Below are 24571 nucleotides of genomic sequence, written 5' to 3'. Positions count from 1 at the left end.
CTGATGCCAAAAGGCATAAAACTCTAGAAAAACATTCAATAATTTGAGATATGATGGGTCTATCCTAAAAACTTTAACACATCCTTCTCTTTCAGATACTGACTCATCATTCAATAGCAAAATTTTCAGTATTTTTCACACTTTACAGCACTCTCAGCTTTTCCTCATTTTGATGAAATAACCCTGAGAAACTACAAAGCAGGATATGTAAGCAAGTCAATGAAAGCAACAGACTCACTTTCATTGAATCTGAGATTATTGTATGCTTTGCAATTTAAGTAATTCAGGACATCTACATCTTACCAACACAGTTTGTAAGAGTCATATCAGGTCTATTTACTGTACGCAATTTCCAAACATTACCTTGAGATCATGGTTATCCAATGGATCCATCAGTTGTCTTTCTAGTGTTCGCAATGATTGGCTTGCAAGCTCTGCCAATCGATGAAGAATCTGAAAAATTAATATTATCATTTTACTTTGATCATATCTAAAAGATCATGAGGAGATGCTAGGATTGGATAATGCCTTGGGCAATTCTCCAAATATGCTAACTAGAACATGTGGTCTCCTTATTTAAGAAGGGATATAATAGTTGCATTGGAGACAGTTCGAAGAAGGTTCACTAGCTTGATTCCTGGGATGAAGCGGTTACCTTATGAGGAAAGGTGGAGCCTATACTCACTGGAGTTTAGAAGAATGAGCCATGATCTTATTAAAACAAAAAAGATCTTGAGTGGGCTTGAGAGGACAGATGCTGAGGGGATGATACTAGGAGACACCATTTCAGGATAAAGGGTCTCCCATTTAAGATGGAGTTGAGGAGGAATTTCTTCTCTTAAAGAGTCATTTACCTTTGGAATTCACTACCCCAGGGAGCAATGAAGGCTGGGTCATTGAATATATTCAAGGCTGAGTTAGATAGATTTTTTTTTGATCTACAAGAGAAAATCAAAAGTTACAGGCAACAGGCAGGAATGTGGAGTTGATGCCACAATCAGATCAGCCACGATCTTAGTGAATGACAGAGCAGGTTTGAGGGGCGAATAGCCTACTCCTATTTCTGTTTCTCATGTTGAAGAAAATTAGGTTTTACAAAATCAGTGGTTTCATATTTTAAAATCAGAGGCCTGGACTCTCAACCAAGTTTGAATCTCAATCACAGTGAATTCGACTTTTAGCAAGGCTACAAAGTAGAGCAATATTCCTCTGTGCAATAATAATCTCTTCATTTCAAGACAGATGTCAAATTCATAAGAGCAGCATAGCCTACAAAGACTTCCCATCCTAATGCACATTTTGAATCATTTTTCTCAATTCATTCTCAGGATTTGGTTGTGGCAGTTTGATACAGCTGAGTGGTTGCCAAGCCATTTGGAAAAGCAGTTAAAGATTAACCAGAATGGTGTGGTGTTGGATTCAAATACAGTTGAGGCCAGATGTGCACAGTTGGTTTCCTTCCTAAAAGGACGGTAAGCCAATGGGGTTTTTAAAAACAATCCCACAGCTTTATGGTCACTTTTACTGGCCCAAGCTTTTTAATTTCATGGTTTTTTTTTAGACCAAACTAAAATTCTCAAACTGGCATGGTAGTGACATATCCACGTGGCTATCGTACCCAATTTCATGACATTCCTCAGAATTCTGCATATTGCATTTTTCCCAAATGTTCTACATATTGTTACATTTTTTCTCTCGCAATTTTTCCAATATTTTTATTTTCTCCCCTTCTCTCGCAATTTTTCCAATATTTTTATTTTCTCCCCCTATATTTTCATATAGGTTATGTGTAGGACACCTCTCTTCGAACACAAAAGGAAATGCCTCCTCTTAATTTCTTATTATTGTAATTGCTAGGATTGGACTGAAGCAATGGGTGATGAATTACCAATCAACTGCCTTATCAGATGCATGTCCTCAACAATTTGCGATCATAAATGTAACCCATAAAGAATTATCGACGTATGTCCTAAAACTCATTAATCACTAAACATCTGCATGGGTACATCTGTGTTTTATGAAACCTTCCAAAACAAAAGAAGGATAAACGACACTCACCGGAGCAGATGGTCGTCCTTTCGTCCATATTGAACTCTTTCTGTCATTGGGTGTAGCAATAAACATAACAGGATGTTGAGTCCTTGTGGCCACAAAGTCATTCTTAATCTCAGCATATTCAGTTTCTATAAATACAAGTAACAAAAACCGTTTCAGGTGTCATTCATGTTACACAATATATTGTAGATAAATCTTCCTCTCAAGCGCATGTCCAATTTGTAAACCACAGTAAAAAAAATGAATTACAAGTGGATTAACTGCTGGATCATGCTCCTTGCAATTTTCTTTCTAATCCAATAATGCGACACTCTGAAATAGAACATGTCAGGTCATCATCTTTGTGCCTTGATCCACTGCTTCCATCTCAATGGAACATATATATTCTGCAGAATGAAGAAACATCTACAGATTATAAAAACTGCACTCAGAAGCTTTATTGGGAAACAGGAGATTAAGGTAGGCATTGTGACCAAGGGTTATTTGCTTTTAAAATGACTGGGTTTAAAAATGGGACTCAGTAAACTGGCCCTGGTCAATTTGCAATTGCCTTCATCTGCTGCCTTGGAACACTTGCTGCTTCATGCCCTTCGAAAGCTTCCAATCATAGCCTGACCAGTTGCATGATGTTGAGGGAACTGGGTTTCAGACAATTTAATTTTATTTTCTTAATGAATGCTATTAAGTAATTGCCTTTCAAGCTTAAAAAAAAATGACAAAATGCCAATACCCAACAGGATATGTCCAAGGAATTGGAGGGAAAAGGGGGGGGAAGTACCAGCAAATGGAAATTACATTCTATTGCCTATTGAGAGTGGATGTAATGCCGGAGGACTGGGGTGTGACCAATGTAACACCATTTTCAAAAAGAGAGCCAAGGCTAGCCTGGGTAATGATAGACCAATTAGTTTAGCATGCCAAAAATATTGGAATCTTGAAGTAAAGATGAAATTCCTAACTATCTAGATGAAAAGAATATAATTAAGCCGAGAGAGATTTGGAGAATATCAAACATGACGAGTTCTTCAAGGATATGACAGATATGCAGTGAGCGTAATGACAAGGACTTTCAAAAAGCTTTCGACATATTTCAGAAGATTAAGTGAATGGTTTAGTGGGAGGATGGAAAACTAGATTAAAATCCAAAATAAAAACAGAAAATGCTGGAAATACTCAGCAGGTCAAGCAACATCAGTGGAGAGAGAAACACTTAACGTTTTAGGTTCATGATTCGTCATCAGAAGATGTTACCACAGATGTTGCCTGACCTGCTGAGTATTTCCAGCATTTTCTGTTTTTATTTTGGGTTTCTAGCATCTGCAGTATTTTGCTTTTGGATTAGAACTTGGTTAGAAGGTGGGAAACAGACAGTGGGAGGCAAGGGTAATATTTCTGAATGGTTAAAAATAGCCATTGGTTCTGTTCCAATGTGGTTTCTTTTCACTGTGTACATCAATGAGTTGAATAGAGATAAAGGGATTAGTGTTCAAATTTTTAAACAATACTGAAATAGGAATACAGGAGGTGGGGGAGGCAAGGATAGATCCTTGAGGGACTCCAGAATCAAAAGTGCAGGAGCGAGAAAAGGAGGTATTCCAGGAGATTCTGTGGCTACGATTGGATAGATAAGAATGGAACCAGGTGAGGACAGTGCCCCTAGCTGGACAACGGAAGAGAGGCATTGAAGGAGGACGGTGTGGTTAACAGTGTCAATGGTTGCTAACTGGTGGCAAAGGATGCAAAGGAATAGTGCCCCAGTCAGTCACACAGGCTGACATTTGTGACTTTGATCAGGCTTTTCAGTGCTGTTGCAAGGGTGTAAACCTAATTTGAGATATTCAAGCATGGAATTGTGCAAGTAATGGGCATGGATTTGCAAGGAGGCAACAATGAGGACTTTGGAGAGGAAAGGGAGGTTGGGGCTGGGGCAGTAGTTTGCAAGGACAGAGGGTTCAAGGGTGAGTTTTTGGAGGTTGAAAGTAGGCTTGAAAGGGAGGTAGACAGTAGCAAAGGAGAGGGAATCGTTAACAGTAAGTTAGAATGGGGGGTCAGGAAGGGGAGCTGGGTGGTCAGAAGTTTAGGGCGAAGTAGGATTGAGAGAGCAGGAAGTGCATCTTCTGAACAAGATAAGCTTGGAGCGGGCATGAAGAAAGATCATAAAGAAACTATGGAAAATTGCAAATTCAGGGTATAGCTGGTAAGGGATATGGCAGAAGCAGCTGAACTGGTATCTCAATCCTGGAGGCAAAAGAAGCCTATTAACTCCTCACACCTTGCTGGGGGTGAAAGTAGAAAGTAAGAGCAAGTGAGCTAAGACTAGTTCTGATTGCAACAAACTTGTGTCATTCATTTAAAATGGGGAATAGGCTGTGTAAGCACGTTCAGAAAGAGCAGATATTGCACTACTTCAGTGAAACACTTATTCGTGGTGCAATAAGCAGAAAGAAAAAGCATACCACAGAAAAGCTTGGGTGTGGAATTTTTAAACTTGGGCTTCAAATTGCATTAAATGAGCAAGTCTTAACCGCAAACATCATGTAGAACAAACAGCCCAAGCTCTGCAGAGTAATCACTACCTCAAAGAGGAATTTATAACTTATCAAAACCTTCCTGAATCCAAATAAGGAAGAATACCTTTTTGGCTCCTGAAAGAAAGGTCAGATGTAGCTACAGATGTGCCCTGAAGGCAATGCCTTCTGGACTCTACAAAGAATTGCAGAACCTATTAACCAAACCAGTGGAGATATCCTGCTTTTGAGTGCATCCAAACTGAAACTGACCCACGTAAGGCTAGGACTGCCAAAGAAAATCGAACAAATATACACCACCTAATCCGTAGTGACAGATATTTCATCACTGCATTATGCAAAGGTACAGCGCAGTAATTAAACAAGAGAATTACTAAAATTAATTTTTTTACAAAACTTGTGTTGTTAAGTTTCCCAAATTATTGTCTAAACCAATGCTGACTTTCCCATCCACAATCTCAAATATCCCTCCTTTACATCAGGAGGAGAGAATGTAGCTCAACATAAATAGACTGGAGGAAAAGGAAATGGCTATAAATTCCAAGGGGATAGAAGCCTGTCTTTGCCAAATTAAGTGGTAAAATGGTAAAAATCCAATTGTGATTTCCTTAAATCAAGTCAGGTCGCAATTCTTTGAAATTGTAAGTGAGATTTTTTGCAGGTTTTTGCTGCATATTTCAATCCAGACTGCTAATTGCTAGCCTACATGATCTGATCTGTTTCATCTGTAACAAAGGCTAGTGATAACTAAAAACAGCAAAGTGTTCAAGCAACCTCACCTTTTATGTCACCATTCAGATTCACAATTAGTGGGTTATTCTTCCAATCAAATGTAGATAACAAATTCAGAAAGCGAAGGAAGCCTGTTTGCGGAGAACTATAAACCAGAAGAAGATGCAGAAGGAAAATGAAAAAAATTCAAAATTACTTAAGTGTACAAAGATTGGCCACGTTATTACCGTCAGGTTATTAAGGACATAATAAATAGGAGCGGGTTTAGGCCATATGGCCCCTGGGGCCTACTCGCCCTTCAATAAAATCATGGCTGATCCTTGACCTCAATTTCACTTTCCTGCCTCAGGCCAATATCTCTCCATTCTCTTGGTATTCAAAGTCACAGTATTCAATATATTCAACAACTGAATATATGCAGTCCTTTGAAATTCTCTACCCAAAGATTCACAACCCTCTAAGTGAAGAAATTAAGTCCTAAATGGTTGACCCTCTTATCTTGAGGCCATGACCCCAAGTTCTCTACTCTCCAGCAAGGGGAAACAGTGTCTCAGCATCTGCCCCGTCAAGCCCTCCATGCATTTTATACATTCTAATGAGATCACCTCTAATTCTTCTAAACTCTGCAGAATATAGGCCCGGTCCATTCAATCCCTCACATCTCAGGAATCAATTTAGTGAGCCTTCGCTGCACCCTCTTTAATGCAATAATGTCCTTGAGTAAGGAAGCCAAAACTGTGCACGGTTTAGCTGTTAATATTAATATAATGGAACCTTTTAAAAAGGCACTCTTTCTTTCTATAATCCTAAAGGGATTATAAATGTGAAAGTAAGAATCATGGACAATCTGCCCACCCCTCAACAAAACATCAGGGAGACCACTAATTGGCATCAGTAATAGGCCCGGCAGGTTTAAGCATATGAATTATTTCACAGAAGTAAAACTGCCATTAAATTTTACCAATATCATTATTATATAACCAATAACCAGAATATTGTCAAATCTCACAACAATATTTTAAAAATTACCCTCAAAAGCACAAATATTATATTGGCATCGCCTCATGATAAAATCAGAAAATTGTGTTTGGTGGATCAAAAGCACAGAACAGGCTGCCAAACGAGATATAATCAAACATACAAGGACAGGTGAACTCACTTACAGCGCTCAGTGTATTAAAGGTGGCTGCACAGGAGTTTTAAAATATAAGAGTACAAGAATCCCTCTCCCATCTCCTCAATGAAATATAAATAGATCCTTACGCAGGGGGTGAATAAGGTGCAGGCTGTGTAAAGAGGTAGGCTGCAAGCAGATCAATACTCTCTTCACCAATATGATTACTGAGTAACTGAGCGCTGACCCAGCGCTTAGCAAGTCGACATGTTCCACTGTAGGCAGAATGCTGCTGCTGAAGCCTAGAAGATAATAAATTTAATTCTGAATTTAAAAAGATGAACAGTAAAGATGTTTAAATGCATGCCACCAGATAAAACTGACAGTCTCTCAAACTAACATCTGTGGGAGCCCACCAGCCTCCAAATTCGAAGGGTCATCCTCCACCTTTTCATAACCTCCAGCATGAAGCCACCAAATATATCCTCCCCTCCCCTCCCAGCATTCCGAAGGGACTGCGACACCCTGGTACACTCCTCATCACCCCCAACTCATCATTCCCTTCCCATGCAATCGCAGGAGGTGTAACACCTGCACTTTTACCTCCTCTCTCCTCAATGTCCAAGGCCCCAATCACTCCTTCCAGGTGAAGCAGTGATTTACTTGTACTTCTTTCAATTTAGTATATTGTAAGCTGCTCACACCGTGGTCTCCTCTACATTGGGGAGACCAAATGCAGAGTGGGTCACCGCTTTGAGGAACACCTCCATTCAGTTCTCAAGCATGACCCCCAACCTTCTGGTTGCTTGCCATTTTAATTCACCACCATTTCTGTCCTCAGCCTGCTGCACTGTTCCAGTGAAGCTCAACATAAGCTTGAAGAACAACACCTCATCTTCCAATTAGGCACTTTACAGCCATCCAGACTGAAAATTGAGGTCAAGAACTTCAGACTTTGAACTCTGTCTTCCATTCTGGTTCTTTTACTTTTTCACAAGTGCCAGTGTGTATCGTGTTTTCATGTTTTTACTTTCAGACAGAGCTGTTCCTTATTCTGCCATTAACACTTACTCTGGACCAATACGTTGTTTCTTTGCTACAACCATTACCACTCCCTTTGCCTTTTGTTCCATGACATCTTTGTTAATTAATCCCTCCCACCCTTTACCCTATCCCAGGCCTTACTTTTTGTTCTTCACCCCCACTCTCCCCTTTCAACAGCATAAAACCCATCACAGTTCTACCTCCCTTCAGTTCTAAAGCAGAGTCTATTCAATTCAAAGTGTTGACTCTGTTTCTCTCTCCACAGATGCTGCCAGACCTACTGAGTATTTCCAGCACTTTATATTTTTATTTACTTTAAAATCTCAAATTGTCTGAAATGTAAATTAATTTTGGATAAATAGGTAAGGCAATGTTGTTATAGGGCATGTCACTTACCCATGCAACGTGCTTGTTAGATAAGGTAGATGGATGGTTTCCAATTCTAGCTGCAAGGACTCTTCAGTGTCCCGGTACTTTAGCATGCCGTCTGGTGTCTGGATTTCCTTCAGAATCAGAGGTTCTCTATGATATCCCACTTGAACTCGAAAAACATAACCATCCTAAGTAGAAATAAAAACAACTTTAAATAATCTGTGATAGTGACTTTGATCCATTCTTAGTTGCTCTTTCAACTCTAGAAAAAAAGCTACTTGTGGATATTTGACATATTGCTGGAAAAGAGACATGTTGTCAAAGGTTTTCGTCTTGCACTCATCAGGGCAGGTACACAAGAATTTTAAAGGGAACAACAATTTATACTGAATTAGAAGTGCTGATTGGTTGGCAAGTGGACTGTGGTAGAGGCGTTGCCATGGGGAATGCACAGGGAACAGTTAACTGCCAAGCTTTTAGTTAAATTCAAACCAGGCAGGTTGACTCGGATTGGTCAAGGTACTGCCCCAGGGAATGATCCAGGGATGTCTGTCCCCCAAGCCTTTTAGTTGTAAAAGGTGCATTGCGTGGACCTGCTCCTTCTGTCCGCAAAGGACAGGGATGTGAATATGGAGATTTTAGCACATGTAAGTGAGCCGCACTCTTAAATTGGCTTTCAGCATAATTCTTAGCATAATCAGGATTGTTTAGCAAGTGCTGTCCAATCGCAGAATCACATCTAATGTTGGGTATTATGTTTGAGCTTTGCAAACATGGGCTGGTACGACTGGCGGATCGTATCAAACAGCACATTCCTTTGGCTGTTCGCAACAGGCAAAGTACTGGCTGCACCCAGCTAGCCTGTGTTCGCAAAACTCAAAACAGTGTCCAACATTAGATGTGATTCTGCGATTAGACAGCACTTGCTAAACAATCCTGACTGTGCTAAGAATTACACTTACAACCAATTTAAGATTGTCAGGCTCACAGTGTGGCTAGATGATACATATATTCACACAAAGGGCCCTGTCCTTTGCAGACAGAAGGAGCATGTCCACTGCACCTTTTTCAACCAAACAAAATCTTGGGGGAAAGCCATTCCCTGGTTCATTCCCCAGGGCAATGTCTTGACCAGAGTTGGCCTGTTTGGTTTGAAGTTAAAAAGTTTGGCAGTTAACTGTTCCCTGGTGCATCCCCCACAGCAACACCTCTACCAATCAGAGTCCACTTGCCAACCAATCAGCACTTGTCTTCTCATGCAGTATAAATTGTTGCTCCCTTTACAATGGGTATTCTTGCGTATCTGCCCTGATGAATGCAAGACAAAAAGCTTTGACAGCATGTCTCTTTTTTGAGCAATACTAAAGTTCTGTACTACCAAGAAACTATATTTGACATATATTGCAGGCACAACTTAATTTATCTTCATTGGATTCCCTCACTCATGAAGATATCTAAACAAGAAATCTGGCCTTCTGATGGGAGCAGAAGTGGTAACAAGAGGCAACAACGACAAAGTTGCATTTATACAACATTTTAACACAGAAAAACATTCCAAGGCAGAGGACTAAAAAGTGGTGCCCAACCCAAGTGGTAAAATTAGGAGGAGAGGTGGCCAAAGACAAAGGTAGGGTGCCATTTAAAGGGAGGAAGACAAAAAGCATGGCAAAGGAGTTCAGTGAGTGAGTTCAGCGAGGGAGTTCCAGAGCACAGACCATAGATGGTTGATCGCTCTGGTTATTTAATGGTGAATTGGAGAAAGAGCAGATGCCGAAGGGAGCTTTTGAGCAAATCAACAGTAGTGGAGTGTCTTGGAGGGCTGAAGGAGAGGAATGTAGGAGCTGGACATCATGTTCTTGCTTTGGGCAGCAAAGAATGTTCCTTCAGGGATTTGTTTGTACCTGTTCACATACATGTCGCTTACAAGGTCAGCATTTGCTGCTCATCCCTAATTGGTCTCAAGAAGGTGATGGTGAACTACTTTCTTGAACTGCTGCAGTACGTGTGATGTAGGTGCATCCACAGTACGGTTAGGAGGTAGATGTTGCTGGCCTTGAATTGAGAGGCTTGCTCAGCCATTTCAGAGGGCAGTTAAAAGTCAACCATATTGCTGTGGAATCACATGTGGGCCCAACTGGGTAAGGAAGGCAGATTTCCTTCCCGAGAAGACATTAGCAAACCAGATAGTTTCATGGGCACCATGACTGAGGCTAGACTTCAATTCCGGATTTTATTAGTTAAATTTAAATTCCACCAGCTGCCATGGTGGGATTTGAACCTGTGTCCCCAGTGACATTACCAATGTGCCACCATCTCCCTAAGGGTGTTCTAGAATTTTGACCCAGCGATGGGGTGATATATTTCCAAATCAGGGTGGTGTGTGACTTGGAGGGTGACTTACAACTGGTGGTGTTCCCATGCATCTGCTGCCCTTGTTCTACTAAGTGTTGTGAAAGGTGTTGTCAAAGGAGCCTTGAAAAGTTGCTGCAGTGCATATTTCAGAGTATAAGGCTTATAAGTAGGCAAGTAAATGTGATAATAATACTGAAATTAAGTTCTACCAATCTTGAGTTATTTCAAACTTAAATGCTCAAGGTAATTTTTCCCATGTTCCAGTGCTCGTCAACAGATCCCTGTAGGTTATGCACAAAACTCTCATGTGGAGTAATTGTTTGCCAAGGATGTCAAGGAGGTAAGATTTCTAAACAGTTTGCAATTAGTTTCTTCTGAAAAGATTGAGGTTCTCTCACCTTAATCTCCATCACCAGTGTATCGTTGTAGGATAAAACATGACAATACTCAGCCTGGAGAAACAGCAGCTTCGACTATTCACTAAAGCAATCATCAGAAAGATTGAAACATGCTCCCACATCCCTCCACTGTTACCTTAAATGAACTGACAAAAGAAACCCGGCCAAAACCTTATCTTTTACTTTCAGCAGTGAACCAGTAATTTTTTGATTTTGGCTGGAGAGCTATATTTTTAAATGAGCCGCTGTAATTTTGTTTTCTAACTTTTAGCAATGTTCTTAGCCAATGTTGAAATGAATTAAAAATAGATTAATACACTTGTCGGTAACAATACATGTTTATGTCTGGCAATGACATTTTGACATACCTTATACACATCCACGTGAGTGGTTGAAGGCTGGGAAGTGAGTTGATGCTGTTGGTGCAGGAGGTCAGCCAATCGTATGTGAAATGCTGCTTTGACATGTTGAATAGCATCTTTGTTTTGGGGCCATTTCCCACTTCCTTCCATGTGACAGATTACTAAGTGAAAAAGAATGTTGTATGTTACACAAAATTCTGAGGGATAGCTCAACACTGAAGCAGTATCTGAGAGCAAATATCTTGGGGCAGTTCTCAACAGCAGCACAGCATACAAGAAGCTAAAGACACAATCACACAGTAGTCTGATGCACACAAAACATGGGGAGCTTAATTCTCATGGAAATGTACTGCATCACATTTTTCATCACTTGAGTTATTACATAAAACTTATTATTTGTGCTTGTCTCAACACTTCCCAATTAGCTTTAAAAGGAAGCTATTTAAAATCCATGCTAATTTGAGAACCTGTTCTATAATCCCTCCATAAATATTTAAACTTTTTGGGAATTCTGACTGTGTCTCAACGGAGAGATCTGGGGTGTAATACACGTTAAAAATGCCACAATTGAGTTAAATATAGCTCTCAGGGATTAAATAAACAGAATAGTGGGCTGAGATATTTTGGTTAGAGTTCAGACAAGGTGTCTGAACCAATGTTCATCAGCCAAAGGAAAACTGCTTAACGTTCCAGTGAAAGTTCTCACTTACTGCTGCTCTGGCAACCCTATTCAACTCACGTCTGCAGAGCTCATTGCTAAATTAAGATAGTGGATTCTGCTCTTGGGTGTGGGAAAGGGGAGTCAGTTTAACCGAAAGTTGTTGGAAAGGGGAGTCAGTCTGACTGAAAGTTGTGGGAAAGGGGAGTCAGTCTGACTGAAAGTTGTGGAAAGGGGGAGTCAGTCTGACTGAAAGTTGTGGAAAGGGGTGTCAGTCTGACTGAAAGTTGTGGGAAAGCGGAGTCAGTCTGACTGAAAGTTGTGGGAAAGGGGAGTCAGTCTGACTGAAAGTCGTGGAAAGGGGGAGTCAGTCTGACTGAAAGTTGTGGAAAGGGGGAGTCAGTTTGACTGAAAGTTATGGGAAAGGGGAGTCAGTCTGACTGAAAGTTGTGGAAAGGGGGAGTCAGTTTGACTGAAATTTGTTGGAAAGGGGAGTCAGTTTGACTGAAAGTTGTCACTGAAAACAAGCTGATGAGAGAAAAAAAATAAGAGGGCAACAGAGTGAAGAAGCTCTACCCTGGACTGAAGGCCATTTTGCAAATTCTTATAACCAGTGTTTGTACAGGAAGAAAGATAATTATAAGAACACAAGAGAGACAGTCCACCAATATGGAATAGCATGGAAAGTTTATGTTCTTTCTGCACAGGAAGCAAAATGAAGCCATGTGGAATCAGTGAATTTTGATTACAAGTGATATTCTGGATGTTCTCATAGTGTGAAATAAGGCAGCTGGTTATTAGTTTCTGGCCTAGGTTCACCAAGTGTTCATTTGGTAGAACTGTGGAGACAATGAGGAAGTGCACATATGGAAGAAACAAATATACAGTTCAGCACACAAGATGGGGTTTCCACCTCAGGTTGTGTAAGCAGATAACAAATGTAAGGTGATCACACCATTTGTAGGGGTGGCTGACACCAATGAACCTGAGAAAGTATTTACAGCAGACTTGAATTTGTAACACCTCACCCAATAGAGAAGCAACATATACCCACGTTGTCCTTTCCTGTTTATGACAAGTCTTTTGCTTGATTTCCAAAGGCAGCTTAAAAAGGATGTCTCTACCTTCCTGTCAAACAGCTTCCTTTTGTGCTGTAATTTTCTATGTTTTAGCAGCTATATTGCTGATTCTGCAGGTATACTGTTGAACAAGCTTAAGTACTACAGCAGCAGCAGGTGAGCAACTCTGAGACAGTACTAGTTGCGGTAACTTCAGCTCTCCCACTGGATGGAAATATTCCATTTAACTGCCTTGTTGTGATCTTATGAAAAATGGAGTTTTAATTACAGCTGGGACTAAGGTTTAAACCACAGTATCTCTATTCTAGGACAGAATGTTCAGCCATTAACACTTGCTCATAATGTACAAGTGTAAAATAAATTACTCTCCCTCTCTTACTTTGGAGATCTGATAGCTGCTACAAACAAAACCAGCTTATTGAACTGCGCAGATACAGAAAGCAATTGTCAGAAATGAAACAAGTTGGATATCAAATACATCGATCAACAAGACAGCCAAAGACCACTTAGATCAAAGAAAGGCCAGTTTTATTAAGCTCTTTACCTTTCAATGCTGGGACATATACAGAGCATGGTTTGTCACTTGAAGGAAGCAGGCATTTGGTGTTCTTAGCCTTCATATAAAAAGAGAAATCTGGTTTCACTGGCACTGGTGGAAAAACCTATAAAGAAAGAGGTCAAATTTAAAAAGGAACTATTGACAACCAATATCAAAATCCTATGGATTAAAAATTAACGCACACAGGTAGATGATGTGCTTGATCTTAGCCACACCAACAATGGGTTTTACAGGTGAGCGTAGCATGTTGACTTTGCCTTATAGTATTTTGATGGTGGGAGTCCATCTGTTTAGAAGGTATTTTTGTCCTTCTCCTTCCCTCCCATGGGCTCCCACATAAATGCACTAATGACTAAAGGGCAATACATAGAAGTTACAAAGACAAATTTCATATCATCACATTGCCTGCATTAGTAACGCAGCAATGGCAACTTGCATTTATATAGTGCCCTTAACATAGTAAAACATCCGAAAACAAAATTGATGGTGAGTCACATGAGGAGGTATTAGAGCAGATGACCAAAAGCTTGTTCACGAGATAGATTTTAAGGAACATCTTAAACAAAGGAGAGAGCTAAAGAGGTCATGAGGTACAGGGAGGAGATTTCACAGCTTAGAGCCTGAAGCACAACACCAAAGGTGGAACAATTAAGATCAGGGACACACAAGGGGCTAGAATTGGAGGAGTGGAGAGTTCAGACGATTGTAGGGGTGAAGGAGGTTACACAGGTAGGGAGGAGTGAGGCCACAGAGAAATTTAAAAATAAGGATGAGAATTTTAAAAATGAGGCTCTGCCAAACTGGGAGGCAACATAGGTCAGCAAGGGAGGGGTAGTGGGCGAATGGGATTTTGTGCAAGCTAGGATGATCTCAAGATTATGGAGGTGGAAAATGGGAAGCCAACCAGGAGAGTGTGGCAATAATCGAGTTGAGAAGTAACAAAGACATGGATGAGGGTTTCAGCAGCAGATGAGTTGAGGCAGGAGTGAAGTTGGGCAATGTAATGGAGGAATAAGTAGGCGACCTTGTTGATAGCACAGATATGTGATCAGAAACTCATCTTAGGGTCAAACATACAAGGGCGTCAAGGGTTATGAGACACAGGCAGGAAAGTGAAGTTGCGGCCACGATCAGATCAACCATGCTCTTACTGAATGGCGGAGCAGACTCAAATGGCTTACTCTTGCTCCTATTTTTTTGATGTCCTCAATCCGTTCAAGGTTGCGAATAGTCTGATTCTGCTTCAAACAATTGACAGGGGGAGGGATGAAGTTGTTATCTAGGGAACAGAGTTGGTGAAAGGGAACAAAGACAATGGGTTTGGTTCTACTAATATTTATTTCGAGGAAATGTCTGCTCATCCAGTACTGGATGCCAAAGAAGCAATGTGACAAATTAGAGATTGTGGCACTTATAAAATAATTCATTAAAGAATAGGCACACAGACAGAAATAAAAAGACATAAAGACAAGGGATAAAGAGAAAAAGAAAGAAAAAAATCTACAACAATAAGACTCTAACATGCACTATGAAATTATGCCTGTTGATGGTTAATTCTGAAACCCATTTCCAAACACGTCCAAAGTGGTCAGCTGTCAACCACCTTGGAGGTCGGTGCATTGTTTGTTTTTGGTAACTATTGCCTACAGTCCCAGTAGTAACTCTACCACTTGCATCCTGAAATCATCCAATTGTCCTTTCACACAGTGCAGTATTTTATGCTCTGTCAGCTTCTGGGTTCATCAGAATATGGTCATCTGGTATTAATCTACGATAAGTAAAATATTTTAGCTAAGTTACTGGAACGTGATTACTACAAGTTCAAAACATAGGAAACGTGGTACCATGTATCAGAGCACAATTTCAGTAACAATAGCTGCTGCAAATATTTTATTATTAGGATTTTTAAAAATTCTTTCACGGGATACAGGCATCGCTGGCAAGGCCAATATTTGTTGCCCTTCTCTAATTATCCTTGAAATGAGTGGCTTACTAAGCCAGATAGGAGTCAACCACATTACTGTGAATCTGGAGTCAGATGTAGGCCAGGCCAGGTAAGGATGGCAGTTTTCCTTCTCTAAAGGACATTAGTGAACCAAATAGGTTTTTACAACAATTGACCATCATTACAGAGATTAGTTATTACTTGAAATTAAATTCCACCAGCTACCATGGTGGGATTTGAACCCATGTCCACACAGCATTAGCCTGAGACTCGGGATTAACAGTCATGAACAGACACTAACAACAGACATTGCCACTATGTCACCATTTTCCCCCTGTTCATCTTTGTCTATCGCTGCTTCCCTGGTCTCCCTATGGCACACATCATTTCCAATTAAATACCTAGGTGGGTTACTTGCTGCCAGACGGCTGCCAATTTTACTATGAGCAGCCATGGGAGCATGGTTTCGGCTGACACTCTCTTCAATTTGGCCTTTCTTGTTGTGCTAAATGTTTGTTGCAACTGAGCTCCAAGTCTCAGCTTGTGAGGATCAGTTACAAACAACCAACTTTCCACTTCTTGAATAACATTGACTAAAAAAACATCCTTTAGGACAATGAGGTACACCACACTAAATCATCAAGGATTAGAACTTGGATTATTTGCCTCAAACCACCACCACCACCAACTGCCCCCCCCGCCCCCACCTTGCTGCTGAATAGCTGAAAACAAAATTCCAACATGTGGCAGAAATCAAATGGGGAGGCCCCAATCAGCCACATTTACATTACTCCAAACATCTTTGTAAAGATTTGAATACATATCAGCAGCTTATCCTCAACCAGAGGAAAGGGAGCAAGGTTATCGGGAGAAGGGGTGAAAAATGTAGACGCAAGGAGCTGGTAATAAATATTTGGCATCTACAGTTAACATTTTATGTTTGTAAAAAAGTTTGTTCAGGTGAGATAACGTGGCTTTAAAGTCTGTCATTGTACATAGAAACAGAACATTTGCACTTATATGGTGCCTGTGTATAGTACCTTATCACATGTAAAGATTTATTTTGAAAGTGCGATCACTATTGTGAAGCAGAATGTATGAAAAATTTGAATCACTCTTTGATCACCAAAAACTAAACTTGGTCTCATTTTATTTTAGGTCATGGGGTGGCAATCCTTTGAATAAAATACTGCATAAGGAACTTAATTCAACAGGTAGAACCTTAGCTACATAAAGGCTCAATGAAAACAAATGTTTTGTGTTTATGTTGTTTACTTAGCGGTAAAAACACAGGAATACAAAAACTTTCTGGGAAAATTCCACAAAGGATAGATTCAAGAGAAGGCATGCACTACCTAAACTCCCAGAATGCCCCCTACTGGGGAAGAATGTTCAGTTGTAGCTAACAGAGTAATTCGCAATGCTTCTTAAGTTGTGTGCCCAAAACCACTATCCTGAACTGATATTGATCAGCAATGAATTACTGAAGCTCTGTGAAAAATTCATCTTTATTGCAGTCAAAAGTAGTAATCTGAATTTTTATAAAACCTGGCCCAACATTTCTTAATACACATACATATGTAAATTAAAACTTCATTTTCTAGGAACAAATCCAGTTGAGAAATCCTCAGGTCTGTCTCTGCTCTCCTGAAAGAACAAACTTTCTCCAAGATACAAATTCAGAGGAACGGCAGCTCTCTGAGATCGCATCCAATTAGTTATTTACACGCCAAAGAAAAGAGTGCTGCCAGAGTAATCATGGGGTCTTTCTACAAGACTCATTCCTGTTATCTTTGGATAGATGCATATAGCTCCTTGTTGTGTTTCTTGCAGACAAAGGATGTCACAGGTGTTTCTTGTGCAAGCATTGCTTGGTCGCCAAAAGGCCCTCAATGTTGGCCGAGGTGACAGTCAATGTTGGTCCTAGATAAGGACCCTGGTTCTGACATTAATGTTTGCCTCCATGTTGGTCTAGTTTTGGCCTTTTTCACCCTCCAGTACCAGTTTGAGAAATCTGGCTATCAGGAAGTAGCATTGTGGAAGGGTTCATAGGCTCAGTAAAGTCTGACAAGGGCCACAACATTCAGGTCCTAGATTGTAACCTCCACACTGCTAGCTGACTGGTCGGCACATCTACAGTCAAAGACACACAAGTTGTCTAATGACCTAAAGGAATCCTTCCCATGAGGAGCCAACAATGCTTGGTCTACTTGGCCGTACCTCAATCACCTCGGGACTGATGTCAGATACTGCATAGCCCCTTTGCAGAAGTGGGAAAGCGAAGGAATTGTTGATAACTACTTGGCACCTTCAGATGAATTCTGTTGACTGACTGCAAAGCGGCAATCCAAATGATGGAACATCCCCTAGTATGCCCTCTACTACCAGAGCCATGCAGCCCTGGGGGTCTGCTCTTGAGCCAGAGCCTGTGTGGAACAGTGGCAAGGGAATGTGTAGCAATACGACAAGAAGAGGAGGCTCATAAGAATTACCAGTGAATGAAGCATGAGACAATGAGTGCTTGTAAACCGTTCAGCTGTGTAAAACTCCTGTCTTTGACAAATGTTCACACATACGCACCTTTCAGTAAAAACGACTGTTAAGTGCAGAACCCCATCTGACTTTTCCCTGCCCCACTAGGGAGTCTAGACCTAGGGGGTCACAGTCTCAGAATAAGGGGTTAGCCATTTAAAACTGAGGTGAGGGGAAATTTCTTCATTCAAAACAGTTATGAAGCTTTGGAATTCTCTAGCCCAGAAACCAAGGATGCTCATTCACAGAGTATATTCAAGGCAGTGATCAAGTGATTTTTGGACACCAAGGGATATGGGGATGGTGTGGGAAAATGCAATTGAGTAGAAGGTCTGCCATGATCATACTGAAAGCAGAGCAGGCTTGCAGGTCTGACTGCTCGAGCTCCTACTTCTTAAGTTCTTATGAAGAAGCAACAATGGCAATGATGCCACCTCTCTATTTCCGCAGCTGAGATCATGTAACTCAACACAAAGCAGAGATCAAACTGAAGACCTTCTTGATCTACACAGCTCACTACTATAACCAAAACTTTACTCCCTTAATATAAAGCAAAAGACAAAGTGGTAATTTTTGAATTCATTTTCATATTTTGCTTTCTCTGTCCGTCATCTTTAGATTTCAAAAGGAATGAAGCTTCTGGAGGGACTTCAGTTACAAAGATAGATTGACGAAGCTGGGATTCTCCTCCTTAGAGAAGAGAAGGCTGAGAGGAGATTTGATAGAGGTTTTTCAAATTATGAGCATTCTGGACAGAGTAAATAGGGAGAAACTGTCCCCACTGGCAGAGCGGTCGACAGCCAGTGAACATTGATTTAAGGTGACTGACAAAGGAAGCAACTGCAACATAAGGAAAAACTTTTTTGTGTAGCACGTGGTTAGAAATCACTGCCCGAGAATATGGAGGATGCAGAATTAATCATGGCTTTCAAAAGAGAATTGAATAAGCACCTGGAGAGAAAAACAATTGCCAGACGACAGAGAAACGGCACGGACAGGATGGGCCAAACAGCCACCTTTTGTGCTGTAGCAATTCTATGATTATTTTATCTGCCATCTGAAGAACTATGCAACCATCTTACTCATTCCGTCATAATAGAAGACGGCTCTATTGTATCCTTTCCATTTCAAAATAGAGAGAGAGAGAGATCAAATCAATGAAGAACATAATATATCTGATCAAAATTTTAGGTTTCAACCTCGTTTTCCATTTTCAATAGGCAGGAGTGTGCAGCAGGAAGTACATGGGAATTGTGCCAAAATGGAACATCATTTAGCCAAGAACTGTTTGTTCCTTCATACATAATCACTGCAAGGACCAGTTTAAAAGTATGAACATTGCAGCAACGTGCCCACCAGCAGAATGCAATCTTAACCCTTAAATCACTGCAAAGAAGTCAATGCGGTCTGAACATTTTGAATAATATAATTAAGTATTCAAAGCGCAAAAAAAAAATGAGCTTACTTCTGTGAATCGGAACACAGGGTGAATCCCTTGGACTGATGTGACATTCAGGGGAAGTCCACTGAGGTTCCAAAGTTTCCGACTCAGGTCATCATACGATTGCACAACACTGATGGTCTTCTCCTCGGACCCTGCATGCTGAGACAAAGATATAATGTTGGTCATCTTGCTGAGGGTATTATGGGTTGAATGAAAATTATGACTTTTTTAAAAATATGGTGGCTGATTCTTACTCATTACTGACAACCTTCAGAAAATAAGGAGGGGGGGAAAATTAAGAGTATGAGAGAAAGCTAGCTAGTAATATAAAGGCGGATAGCAAGGATTTTTATAGACATTTAAATAAGGAAAGTTAACAAATTGAGCGTTGGTCCCATACAAAGCGCGACTGGGGAATTGATAATGGAAAGTAGGGAGATGGCGGATGAATTAAACAGATATTTTGCTTTGGATTCATTATAGAGGACACAAGTAACATCCTGGAAATAGCTGTAAATCAGGAAATGGAAGGGAGACAGGAACTCGGGAAAATTACAATCACCAGGGAAGTGGTATTGAACAAATGGTTGGGGCTGCGGGCTGACAAATCCCTAGGCCCAGGTGGATTTCACCCTAAGGTCTTGAAAGAAATGGCTAGTGAGATAGTTGATGTGCTGGTTTTAATTTTCCAAAATTCCTGAGATTCGGGGAAGTTTCCATTAGATTGGAAAATAGCAAATATAACTCCTTTATTCAAAAAGGGAGGGAGACAGAAAGCTGGAAACTATAGGCCACTTAACCTAACATCTGTCATAGGGAAAATGTTAGAAGCTATTATTAAAGATGTTATAGCACAGTTCATAGAAGCAGTCATATGCGCTGTGGATAAAGGGGAACCGGTGGATGTACTGTATTTAGATTTCCAGAAGACATCTGATAAAGTGCCATATCAAAGGCTATTGCAGAAAATAAAAGCTCATGATGTAGGGGGTAACATATTGGTATGGAGAGAAGGTTGGCTAGCTAACAGAAAGCGGAGAGTAGCCATAAATGGATATTTTTCTCGTCCGCAGGATGTGACGAGTGGTTTGCCACAGGAATCAGTGCTGGGGCCTCAACTTCTTACAATTTAGATAAATGACTTGGATGAAGGGACCAAAGGAATAGTTGTTAAATTTGCTGATGACACAAAGATAGGTAGAAAAGTAAATTGTGAAGAGGATGCAAGGAGGCTACAAAGTGACATAGATGGGTTAAGTGAGTGGGCAAAGATCTGACAAATGGAGTATAATGTGGGAAAATGTGAAATCGTTCATTTTGGCAGGAAGAATAAAAAAGCAGCTTATTACCTAAATGGTGAGAGATTGAAGAGATCTGAGATTCAGTGGAATCTGGGCGTCCTAGTGCATGCACCACAAAGGTTAGTGTGCAGGTACAGCAGGTAATTAGGAAAGCTAATAAAATGTTATCATTTATTGTGAGGGGAATTGAATACAACAGTAGGGAGGTTATGCTTCAATTGTACAAGACATTGGTGAGACCACATCTGGAGTACTGTGTACAGCACTGGTCTCCTTATTTAAAGAAAGATGTAAACGCATTAGAAGCAGCTCAGAGAAGGTTTGCTCGACTAACACCAGGAATGTCGTGTTTTCTTATGAGGAAAGGTTGGACAGTTAGGCTTGTATCCAATGGAGTTTAGAAGAAAAACAGGTGATTTAACTGAAACCTTTACGATCCTGAGGGGTCTTGACAGGGTGGATGTGGAGAGGATGTTTCCTCTTGTGGGAGAATCTAGAATTAGGGGTCACTGTTTAAAAATAAGGGGTCACTCATTTAATACAGAGATGAGGAGAAATTTTTCCTCGCAGAGGGTTGGAACCCTTTACCTCAAAAGGCGGTGGAAGCAGAGTCTTTGAAATTTTTAAGGCAGAGCTAGATTGATCCTTGATTAATAAGGGGGTGAAAGGTTATCCATGATAGGCAGGAATGTGGGGTTGAGGTTACATTCAGATCAGCCACGATCTTATTGAATGGCGGAGCAGGCTCGAGGAGCCGAGTGGCCTACTCCTGCTTCTAATTCGTATGTTCATAAAATCATCAGGTTTAATTACATTAAGTAATACCTGGTTTCCTCAACACAAACAAAAAGATTGTAAGAGCTTTTACATGTATATAGGGCAGTGGGGAAGTGGTGGCATAGTGGTATTGTCACTGGACTAGTATTCTAGAGACTCAGGGTAATGTTCTGGGGATCATGGCAGATGGTGAAATTTGAATTCAATAAAAATCTCGAATTAAAATTCTTATGATGACCACGAAACCATTCCCAATGGTTGTAAAAACCCATCTGGTTCACTAATATCCTTTTGGGAAGAAAATATGCCGCCCTTACCTGGTCTGGCCTACATGTGACTCCAGATCCACAGCAATGTGGTTCACTCATAAATGCCCACTGAATAAGGGCAATTAGGGATGGGCAATAAATGCTGGCCTCACCAGCGATGCCCACATTCCATGGATGAATAAAAAACAATAAATAAAAAGGAAGAGAGTAACTAAAGTAAACATTTGTCCTGTAGAAGTAGAGGCAGGAGAAATTAGCATGGGGAATGAGGAAATGGCAGCAACATTGAACAAATATTTTGTGCTGTCTGCACAGTAGAAGACACAAGTTATAGACCAGAAATAGAATTAACCTAGGGCTAAGAAGAGCATGGAAGTTAAGGTAATTAATGTCAGCAGACAGAAAGTACTAGAGAAGCTTAAGGGACGAAAATCCAACAAATCCCCAGGACCTGATGGCCTAGATCCTAGGGTACTGAGAGATAGCTGCAGAGATAGTGGATGCTCTAGCTATGATTTTCCAAAATTCCCTAGATTCTGGAACAGGCCTAGCAGATTGGAAGAAGGCAAATACAACATTGCCTTTCAAGAAAAGAGGGAGAGAGAAAACTGAGAACTACAGGCCAGTTAGCCTGACATCAGTCATTGGGAAAGTACTGGAATCTATTATTAAGAAAGACTTAATGCACTGAAGAATCATAGTATGGCAGACAAAGTTAACATGTTTTTACGAAAGGGAAATCATATTTGACAAATTCATTGGAGTTTTTTGAGGATGTAACTGGTTGGGTAGATAAAGGGGAAATAACGGATGTAATATACTTGGATTTCCAAAAGGCATTTAATAAGGTGCCACACAGAAGGTTAATAGGCAAGATAAGGGCTCATGGAATTGGGGGGAGGAGGGGGGGGTGGGGGGGGGGGGGCTGCGGGTGATATATTCACGTGGACAGAGTATTGGTTAACAGATAGGAAGCAGAGTAGAAAAGTTAGATTTTGATCTCTCAGGAAATCCAGGAATACGGGGAGCAGGTGGGAAAGTGGAGTTGAAACTGTCGATCAGCCACGATTGCACTGAATGGCAGAGCAGGCCTGACAGGTTGTAAGGTCTACTCCTATTTCTCATGTTCATAAATTCAATACCAAGCTGCAGGTGAACTATACCATGTAATAATGAAACTCTCTTAAAACAGGCACTTGGAATGGCACATAACCTTAATAAGAGAGCCATAAACAGGTCGAGTAGGTTTAGGTTATAATCTAGGATCTAAACCTGACAGTCCGCACTGGACACAACGAGATCCCATTTTCATTTTTCCACTAAGTCCGACCAGGAGTGTGCACAGGGTCTCTTTTATGCTGGGAGGTTTGTGTGTTGAATAGTATTTAATTGTGTGTCATACAGATACATAAAGGGTACTTTGTTAAATCTGTCTTCTTTTATCCTCTACAAACTCTTTTGTTTCACAATTTTTAATTTTTTTTTAGAGCTTATACAGACAGAAATGTTCATACGTTAAGGTTTTTTTTGGCACGGTTGTTCTTGCACAGGAAAAAGTGCAACTTTAAAGGGTTAAAATCCCAATGCACACATACACCACGAACAGCCACAGTACCATTAAAATCACTGAAGATGTGTTTGAATTCATTTTCCTCAGCAGCCATCACTGGGGCTCAGGGTTGCTTAACCAGACAGTCAATTTCAATGCCCTGACCAAGAACAGCGATTCCTATCAGCTCAGCACTGCCACCTGGAGGGGTTTCCACTTACTGCAACTGTAATTTGAATTTCTCTCCAGTGCACGATCCAACAACAAATGTTTATATAGCACCTATAACATAAAAAAATGTCCCAAGGCACTTCACAGGGGCATCGTAAAAAATATGGCACAAAGCTACATAAGTAGATCAGATGACTAAAGGTTTGGTCAAAGAGAAGGGTTTTAAGAAGTGTCTTAAAGAAGGAAAGTGAGGTACAGAGGAAAAAAAGGCTTAGGGAGGAACCTTCAGTGAGCTTGGAGACTTGGCAACTGAAGGCACGGCCACCAATGGTGGAGCAATTATAATTGGGAATTCACAAGAGGCCAGAATTAGAGAGCACAGGTGTTTCGAAGGGTTGTGGGGCTGGAAGAGATTACAGAGGTAGGAAGGGGTAAGGCCATGGAGGGATTTGAAAATAAGGATGAGAATTTTAAAATCGAGACACTGCCTAAAAGGGAGCCAGTGTAGGTCAGCGAGCACAGGGATGATGGGAGGTCAGGACTTGTTACAAGTTAAGACACAGGCAGCAGAGTTTTAGATAACCTCAAGTTTCCAGTGGTTTGAATGTGGGAGACCAGCTAGGAGTGTATTGGAATAGACAAGCCCAGAGAAAGCAAAGGCACGGATGAGGCTGTCAGCAGCAACGAGCTGAAACTGGTGAAGTCAAGTGATGCCACAGGGGTGGAAATAAGCGGTCTTAGTGATAGCATGAATAGGAGGTCAGGAGCTCATCTCAAGATCAAATGTGACAGGATGTGATGGGCTAAATGGCCTATTCCTGTTCCTGTGTTCCTTTGTGACATCAAGGTCACATGACAGAAAATAAGCAGATACAAAACTTCTGGGCTTTACAGTCCACCTCTGATCACAGATGAATTATCTAATGTAATCTGCACACAGCTGTTACTTCCATATTATGGAAAGGATGAAGGATGTTGAGGCACTGCAGGGGGTACAATAAAAATCAATTAAAACTAGACAAGAACGGAGAAATTATCCCCATCGGTAAAGATTGAAAAGTTTTGGGCTCTTATCTAGAAGAAGGAAGGCTGAGGGATGGCCTGATAGAAACCTTTATGGTCATGAACGGGATTGATAGGTAGATGCAGAGACGTTTCCACTTGAGCTTTTCTTCCCGAAAACCTAATGTACCAGCAGAACTCATGCAAGAAAACACTGCACAGCCATCATAATTCAAATAAATAATTCTCCCAGGCTGGAACTGCAGAAACAGCCAAATCAGTATACTTGGTTTGAAACTGTGTTTCAATCTATTCAATGTTAGTACAC

At 40.7% G+C, this 24571-nt stretch overlaps 1 protein-coding gene across 1 annotated transcript in view; it reads right to left on the bottom strand.

The window, feature by feature from the left end:
- The window catches only part of nol6 (nucleolar protein 6 (RNA-associated)), a 125509-nt gene that overhangs the window by 22501 nt on the left and 78437 nt on the right, over positions 1-24571 (bottom strand). The window contains exons 16-23 of the mRNA XM_078551346.1: positions 19196-19333; positions 13239-13356; positions 10964-11118; positions 7870-8033; positions 6579-6731; positions 5363-5460; positions 2059-2183; positions 364-453 (exon numbers count right to left, since the gene is read on the bottom strand). Of these exons, the coding sequence (XP_078407472.1) occupies positions 364-453; positions 2059-2183; positions 5363-5460; positions 6579-6731; positions 7870-8033; positions 10964-11118; positions 13239-13356; positions 19196-19333 (1041 nt within the window). The remainder of the gene's footprint in view (positions 1-363; positions 454-2058; positions 2184-5362; positions 5461-6578; positions 6732-7869; positions 8034-10963; positions 11119-13238; positions 13357-19195; positions 19334-24571) is intronic.

Source organism: Cetorhinus maximus, chromosome 1 (assembly GCF_964194155.1).
Source record: "Cetorhinus maximus chromosome 1, sCetMax3.hap1.1, whole genome shotgun sequence".
NCBI classification, from domain to species: domain Eukaryota; kingdom Metazoa; phylum Chordata; class Chondrichthyes; order Lamniformes; family Cetorhinidae; genus Cetorhinus; species Cetorhinus maximus.
Note: the sequence above shows the minus strand (reverse complement) of the source record. Positions and strands in the feature narration are given on the sequence as shown.